The 8,248-nt window shown below is 37.1% G+C and overlaps 1 protein-coding gene across 1 annotated transcript; it reads left to right on the forward strand.

The window, feature by feature from the left end:
• The first annotated feature begins 2,631 nt into the window (after nt 1-2,631).
• LOC126618661 (uncharacterized) lies at nt 2,632-5,495 on the forward strand. The gene is made up of 5 exons (XM_050286778.1): nt 2,632-3,013; nt 3,139-3,240; nt 3,669-3,735; nt 4,485-4,669; nt 5,191-5,495. The coding sequence occupies exons 1-5, from the start codon at nt 2,645-2,647 to the stop codon at nt 5,290-5,292; spliced, it is 825 nt and encodes a 274-aa protein (XP_050142735.1). The 5' UTR covers nt 2,632-2,644; the 3' UTR covers nt 5,293-5,495.
• The last annotated feature ends 2,753 nt before the right edge of the window (nt 5,496-8,248 follow it).

An 8,248-nucleotide genomic window follows, 5' to 3' on the forward strand; every position in this document is an offset into this window, starting at 1 on the left:
TATCCTCGGGCCTAGTTGAGAGTGCATGCTCCTTCGCGCGCTAAGACGGGAGTATACGCTATCTCGAGGGCCTAATCGGGAATGTACACTGCATGAATGCTCGGCTCGTGGCTGCTTGCCGGGACACTACTAGAAAGGTTTGTCTGCCTTTATCCTACTTCAGAACACCTCGTCCGGGGCACATTGGATCTCGATGCGTTGCAAAAGTTGATTCATCAAGGTCGTCTGTTGTGCAAGGGTGCTTGCCAACTCTATGACTTATCCAGACAAGTGTTGTTCACCATTTAGATTGGAAGAGCTGGAAAGAAATGTGCCTCATTGAGCAGTGGAAGTGTGGTAGGCTTCGGGCGCAAGATTTGAATTGGGAAATGTCAAATCCACGGAGAAACGTGGTGGAAATGCCCTCGGCTTGATGTTAGGTCCGGATGGTTGAGATAGTCTTGGGTTGACTTGGGCTACTTTGAAGGCCATGGGGGCAGGTTGGGCTGCGGGAATAGGCTGGGCCACGGGAGTGGGTTGTTCGGCGGGAGCAGGCTGGGCTGCATGAGCAGGTTGGGCCACGATAGTGGGTTGCTCGGCGGGAACAGGCTGGGCTACGAGAGTGGGCTGCTTGGCACGTGGTGCGAGATTTGGGCTCAGCTTGGCAACGCATTGGGCTCGTGTTGGGCATGAAGTGACATGGCTCGGGCCGTGGCTTTAGTGGTGTGGGCCTTGGATAGCACGGCTTGGGCAGTGGTGGTGGAGCCATAGACCTTGCCGTGGGTGATTGTCGTGGTGGCCACCACGGTGGTTGCCATGGTGGAGCCTTGTGGTGGTGGTGCCGTTCCCCCTAAGATCGCATTTAGTCTCGTGGATCGCCGCAGTCTCATTTCTTGAATATTGGAATTTTCACTTGTGGAATTTTCTAAATTTATAGCCATTGTATTTCTCTTTTACGTTTTATCAAAGAATCTTTGCAAATAAAAAATTCTAATAATAAGAACGTACGAAAAATACAAGTGGACTAGAAAATAGAGAAAATAGAGAAAAAAACCTTTTTGCACGAGAGTCTTCTATGGGTATGAATCTCAACTTTCAATGAAAGTACCAATTTGTGGATACAAATTTCCGCATTCTTCTTCTTGGACAAAATTGCACCTACAAAACAATTAACACCTTAGGTCAAGGCCAAGAGCCTCACGCGCCCACGATGAATTGGGGGGGGGACTTTAGTCGAAGAACCTCCGATGCCAAAGTTAAAATTTAGAGAGAAAAATATTTGGAGAGTTTTTGGGAGTTTTGCAAGAGTATGAGATGTCCCTTTTGGAGAAGAGAATGAGGCTTTTATAGGGGAGTGTGGCCGGCCTTTAAGTGTTTTTTGAGGTGTTATTTGGTGATTCAATTAGCAATTAATATATTAATTAGGTATAAATATATTAATTGGCTAATTATCATAATAAAGGAAATGTTTTGGGAGGTTATGTAATGATTTCCTTGTAGAGGATATGGAGTAAAGATGGATGAGATAAATTTGAACTTGTTACCTATTTTGGGCACTCTTGACTCGGTTGATGGATGATTCTCCACTGCTCGCATGTAGGAAACCCGGTGTGTCTCGAGGGCAATTTTGTCTTCTTCACCTAAAAATTCACGTGTTGCCTCTTGATTATTTTTGGCTCCACAGAATTCGTGGGGGTGAGTTATCCGTGCTGATCCTGAGGTGTTGCGGTAGCGGTAGTAGCATAAATCTAGGGTTTTCTTTCATTTTGTACTGTTTTTTAGCCTCTTCTGTTTAGACTCTTGGTGTTTTGTTTGGAAGGTCCATTTTTCCTTTGTGCACTTGGTTTGGGGCTTTGTTGTGTAAATTTTATGTTGGTAATGAGTGTAGAATGATCTATTACTTGACCAAAGTTTTGGTTTCACAAGAAATGAGTATCTATTACTCGCAGAGATCGATAACAATCACATTAATTTCGATGCCTTTTAGTACTAGTGAAATTAATCATAAGATTAATGAAACCAAAAGAAATAAAAGCTATAATTTGCCAAAAACATTTATGTAACAAGAATTCGGCTTACTCAAAGTTGGTGGAACACTTCCATTAATTCCCCATTCGCAGCCTTAAACTAAAGCCTTGCATGTTTCAACAGTCTCAAGTACAAAATTACAACTATGCTTAATTAAAATGATGTACGTGGAAGTCTTGTTTGAACCACTTATATTGTGCATGCCACGCATTGCTTGTTTAATTTGATGAGTTCATAGAAAACACCAAAGAGCTCCACGAACCTTGGTACATCATTTTACTCATGTTGGCCTAAAATCCTCCCACGTAGCAAATTGATGTTCGGTGGCCTTTCAGCTGGCCTGAACGCAACATGCAACAAGCAACAAGCTCTGTGCATGCATAACAATCCCCACGTAGCAAATTGAAATTCGGTGGCCCTTCAGCTGGCCTAAACGCAACATGCAACAAGCTCTGTGCATGCATAACAATCCCCACGTAGCAAATTGATGTTCGGTGGCCTTTCAGCTTGCCTAAACGCGCGGCCAACATGCAACAAGCTATGTGCATGCATAACACCTAGCTCGCATTCAGTGCTTATAAAACGAACCCAAAACAACTGCAAAAACGCGCACACAGAAATTAACTGAAGCAGAAAAATGGGGAAGGCGAAGCAGTTAGCAAAGGTACTAGGATCACTAGAGGGTTTCACAACCAAAGAGAATTGGGACAGGTTCTTCATCGCCATCCAAGACGGCAACTATGCCTTCGAGTGGTACGAGGACTGGCCTGAGCTCCAAGGCCCACTGCTGTCCAATCTCCCAAAGCCCGAGTCCCAAACCCTACCGCTGCAATTACTCGTGCCCGGTTGCGGTACTTCCCACCTGTCTGAGCACCTCTATGATGCCGGATTTAAGGCCATCACCAACATTGACCTATCTGAGGTCGCCATTTCCGACATGCTGCGCCGCAATGCGCGTATACGCCCTGGTATGAAGTGGCAAGTCATGGACGTCACTGCCATGCAGGTACTACTATAATTAATCACAATCCATTAATCGACTCGAAACTGGAAGCAAATAAAGAGCTAGCGAGTTTGTCCTAATTAATTCAGTGCTAATTATTGTTTAATCATGGCTTAATTTCACTGCAGTTCGAGGATGAGAGCTTTGACGTTGTTGTTGATAAAGGCGGCTTAGATGCTTTGATGGACCCAGAGTTTGGCGTGCAGATGGGCAATCAATTTTTACAAGAGGTGTCCTGTAGAACTTCGTAATACTGTATTTGCATGGCGTCGCGTGTGTACGTATTTGCAGAGAGATTTTTCATGTACTTGCAAATCCGAACACAAGCTGGTGCACAACACGTTATAATATAACGTCATAGCATAAGACGTTTATAATAGAACTTATTATATAATTGTAGAATAGCATAAGACGTTTATAATATAACTTATTATATAATTGTAGAATATCACTTTATTTGTATTATGATGCTTGGTGTACCGAAATGTTCTACGAAGAACATCTCACATATGCATGCATGGCAATTAACATATATATTTCTCCTCACACAAAGTTTCCTATTTGGATGAAATGATCACCTGAACCGTTAATTTTTTTTTTTTCACTAAGTAATACTAATTAGTGGTTGGTTTCTCATAAAGATTTTTTTTTCTTCCAGGTTAACAGGGTTCTAAAGTTTGGGGGCAAATTTATTTGCTTTACTTGGGCGTGGTCTGATGTTCTCGGTGCGTAATGTCAAGCTTTATAACTTCCTATTCATTCTTCATGGTGTAGGCAATTGAGTAAGGACACCTTGTTTAAGGAAACACCTAACATTTCACAATAGAGAGATTTTTCAATGTGCTCGAAACACGTAGTGGTATGCCACGTGTTCTTATACAAGTGAAGATATCTTGTGTTAAAAAGTAATAACATAAAAATAAAATTTATCACCACTTATATAATAACACGTGATGTACCATTTGTATAACGATCATATGGAAAAATTTCTCTTCACACATGTATATAAATCACGTGATGTACAATAGGAGAAAATTTGAGTTCTATAATATTTATTCTGAGTTGATATACAGCAAATGACCAATAATTTGAAAGAGGAAAATTAAACTAGATAGGTCCAACATTGTTTTTTAATTCGGAGGGTCCGACAATCAATAGAATTTACCAAACGTTATAAGAATCAAACTGAAGGTGTGGTTCACACATGTATATAAATCAAACTCATCTGAACCAGTGCGGATGACCTTAGAACTTACTGTCGGAGTCGAACAATACCATGTTCCACTACTTACTCCCTTTGGATCAGTGCCAAAACTTTATACAAGGTCAATTGGGTCGGCAACATGTCACGTAGATGTACAAATTTTGCTTACTTAATCTGTCTATATCTTTGGAGATGCTCGTGTCTTGGATTACGGATAATATACATGTACGTATAGTGCTTGTCTATCACCTGCTATATACATATCTCCAGGTTCGCTTTTCTCCACCTTCCGCTTTGGTTGGAAAGTGGGCTTTCATGCCATTCCTCTGAACCTGTCTACCAAGCCTCAGGGCCATAACCTTCAAACCTTTATGATGGTGGCTGAAAAAGAGATCCCTACTGCTCTGCATCAAATTGCAATATCATCACTCAAAACTGCTTCTCATGAAAATCAGGTACAATATAATTATTTATTTTAATAAGGGTATATTTTTTATTTATAATATTTAGATGTCTTGATGTCTTAATTAATTTTTCTTAGACTTAAAAAAAAAACACGTGACATCTTTGATTTAGCCAAAATAAAAAATTGACTATATAGGGTATTCATTAGTGAGTACGTATTATCTGTCTAAAAATGTGACTACCAGTAGAATTTGAGAAATCTTCAATACAGACATTATTTTTACACATCATTTTTTCCTTCTGCATACTCCTGATGATTTATGTTCATCGATTCTTCTTTAATCTATTTAATTTATTTAATCTAACGTCTACAAATAAGTACACTTGAAGAAAAAAACGTGTGGGGAAATTATTTCTCTAAAACTATCAGCATGACTTTCATTTTTTAACGTGAGATTCACTCACACTGTATATAGTATGTGGATTGATGACACAAAATAGTTTTATTTTTTAAATAAATTTTATTTTGGACCAATCATTATTTCTCATAAGCTTTGGTTTGTGATTTTAGGGCTGTAGCTTCCAGCTTGAAGCTTTTGAAACTGAGAACCGAATTCGTAGAGAATGCTCCACTTCTGGTACTACTGGTTCTGACGTTGCTCTGCGCGCTTGAAGATCAATGGAGTGGCTGGGTCCGTAATTAAGTAGAATAATAAGGTGGATTTACCATCATGGATATGAATATATTTCCTCTATGTGTAATGTATAAGGTCTCTCTTTTATTTTGTGTGTTTGTAATAAGAATGTGGTGTATGTACCATCAGAATTCCTTTGTTAAGTAGGAATAAAAAGTATATATATGCACTAGTTTTGTTTCTTATGTAATTTGTTGTTCTCTTTCCTTTATGAAACATAGTACTTAGATATGAGACTCACTGACTATAAATTGGCTCGAAACAGAGTTTGCCTTGGGTTCGGCTTATTCAAGTTCTACGCTTGAAAGAAACAAGCCAAGCTTAATTTAAGTTGTTTAAGAAACGAGTCAAATTTAGGGCTGGTTTGGTATTGATGTGCTTTGAAAAAAAACTGCTTCTGCTGTGATGTGAGAATAAGCTCATTTTTTGCTACTTCACTTTTCAACTTTTTTTCATCCAAAACTGTGAAAATAAGTTGTTTTTAAGTGTTTACCAAACACCTTTTTTAGCTCAATTTTTTTTATACCCACTTTCTATAAAATCACATCAGTACCAAACCAGTACTTCAATATTGATATCTTTGGTTCTGCCTTTTCATTCAAACTAGGATTGGTCGTACAATCTTTGACACATCAAGATAAGTTAAAAGGAAAGAGATCATCTCCGGATCTCTTCCACCAAAGTTTGCGGATCAAGTGATCTAGGCCCTTGAAATTTGATCAAACTGCTAAAAACAGGGGGTCATTTTAAAAGTTATAATAACTTTAGCCGTTGAATCAAATTTCAATAGCTCGGATCATTCATTTGATCCGCTGACTTTGGTGGAGAAGATCTCTTTCCAAGTTAAAATTAAATTTAAATGAATGTCGCATAATGCCATTTGGGGGCACAATACTATTCATAAGCCACTAAGTTCCTCCCTAAACTTGTATAATTGACGTCCGGTTTCTCTCTTAAACCTTTTATTAAGAAAAAAATAAAATAAGTATGCCAGTACACCAACACACAACTCAAAAAATGGAAAAATAAAACCCATTGGCCATGTCAAAACTTGCATGATACGAGTTCATTGTCGTAAAAAAAAAAGCATATTCTTATGTCATCGGCATAGACCACACGACTTAAGAATTCATCAGTATGATGATATCCCATGACAATCACAAAACATGTGAAAAAAATACACATTCATATAAAGTGATACACTTATCATGTGTTTGTCATTTATCCATACCTTAAAGGCTGGACTAGAACTTCCCCAAGTCACTGTCCCTGAATAGGCAAAAATAACGGAGATTCACGGAGAAGTATTGCGCTATTTACCTATGAGTGGTATTATTGGATTGATCATTTGGTGGGAAATATTCTTCATTTTAGATATCATCATTTGTATGGCAAACGCAAGTAGGTTTCCATAATAATAAATCGACAGTAAGAATAGCATTACTTGCACGAATGATGCGTGTAATTTCTTATCGTACTACTCATCTATTTCGCTTCGACCAAATGACCTCTTTCCCTTTAGACCATCTCCAACCCTTGAGTTAAAACCTAAAATTTGTAGCCCAAAAAATTTAGGTTTTAACCTAGAAACAATTTTTCTCCTCCAACCCTTTTGGGTTAAATTTTTAGCCCGAGATTATTAAAAAATGAATTTAGGATAATTTTTTTCTTAAAGTAACTTTAAAAAAAAAAATTATGTAGATTATCCAAAGTTAATTTTATGAACATTTTAATCTAAAAATATTTAGATTTCAATAAATATTGAAAAATCACTAAACAACACCATGAAACCCGTTGAACACTATGAAAGAATATGAAACACATAAAATAATTTTTTAATTACTTTAGCTGTTGGATTTAAATTTGGACCATTAGATATTTTTTTATTATTAGATTTGATTAAATTAGATCTTAAGATTTAATGAATTTATAAATATAAAATTTTAAAAAAATACATATATAGTGGGCCAGCCCCACTAACCCAAGGGAATCCTGGGCTAAATTTGCCTTAGAAATGAGTTTTGAGTTTTAACTCATATTTATCTAGGGATGGTTCGGTATGGGATCCCAAACCGAAAATGGGATCCCGAATTCTAAATTGAAAATTTTCGGGACTAGAATTTGAAGACCAATCCCAAACCAAAATTTCGATATTCCCAATTTTCGGTATTTCGGGATGGTTTGGTATTCCCAAATTTCATACAAATTGAAATAGCAATCATACATACCAAGTTAAATTAACATGCAACCAAAATAAAATAAGTAACAAACCCAAAAGCAAAAAAATAAGTTACAAACCTAATATGTTTGAAAACTAACAATACAATTTTTTGATTTTGTGTTGAAGAATTAGACACATTTGTGGAAGGTTCGTACCAACAGATGTGGCAATAAGGGGCTATAGTTACTACTTGTAGACCACACCAATTATATTGCTACTAGTATTTAGCAACAATTCAAATGTATAATTATACATATAGATATATACACACACACACATATACGTTATATATTATTTATTATCGGTTCGGTATGGGATTACCAAAAGATCGAGTAGACAACACCAAATCTCGTACCGAAATTTCAGGATCGATTTGGTATTTCATCTTGAAAGTTTCGGAAATTTTGGGTTGGAGCTTTTTTGGTTTAGGATCGGGATTTTTTTTGTTTGGTTCATGATTTTCGGGACTTTTTTTCCAGCACTATATTTGTCCCAAGAGTTAGAGCAAGTTGGAATAAGTAGAACCAAATTTGAGTTCTACTGTAAGGAGACTTTTGACGCAGTCCTTAGCTATCAATATTTTTTTATTGAAGCCTTATTGGTTTTCAATTTTTGATCAAAGTCCCTAAAATTAATGTGATAATTTATTTATATGTATGTTACTATATTTTTTAAATTAAAAATTGAGATTTATAGTTGTTTATATTAATGAG

Source organism: Malus sylvestris, chromosome 4, assembly GCF_916048215.2.
Source record: "Malus sylvestris chromosome 4, drMalSylv7.2, whole genome shotgun sequence".
Lineage (NCBI taxonomy): Eukaryota > Viridiplantae > Streptophyta > Magnoliopsida > Rosales > Rosaceae > Malus > Malus sylvestris.

Excerpts from the sequence above, each read along its gene's own strand:
- LOC126618661 (XM_050286778.1), top strand. The coding sequence starts at position 2,645 with ATGGGGAAGGCGAAGCAGTTAGCAAAGGTACTAGGATCACTAGAGGGT. Across the intron at positions 3,241-3,668 it reads GCAATCAATTTTTACAAGAG|GTTAACAGGGTTCTAAAGTT; the intron begins GTGTCCTGTAGA and ends TTTTTCTTCCAG. Across the intron at positions 3,736-4,484 it reads GGCGTGGTCTGATGTTCTCG|GTTCGCTTTTCTCCACCTTC; the intron begins GTGCGTAATGTC and ends ACATATCTCCAG.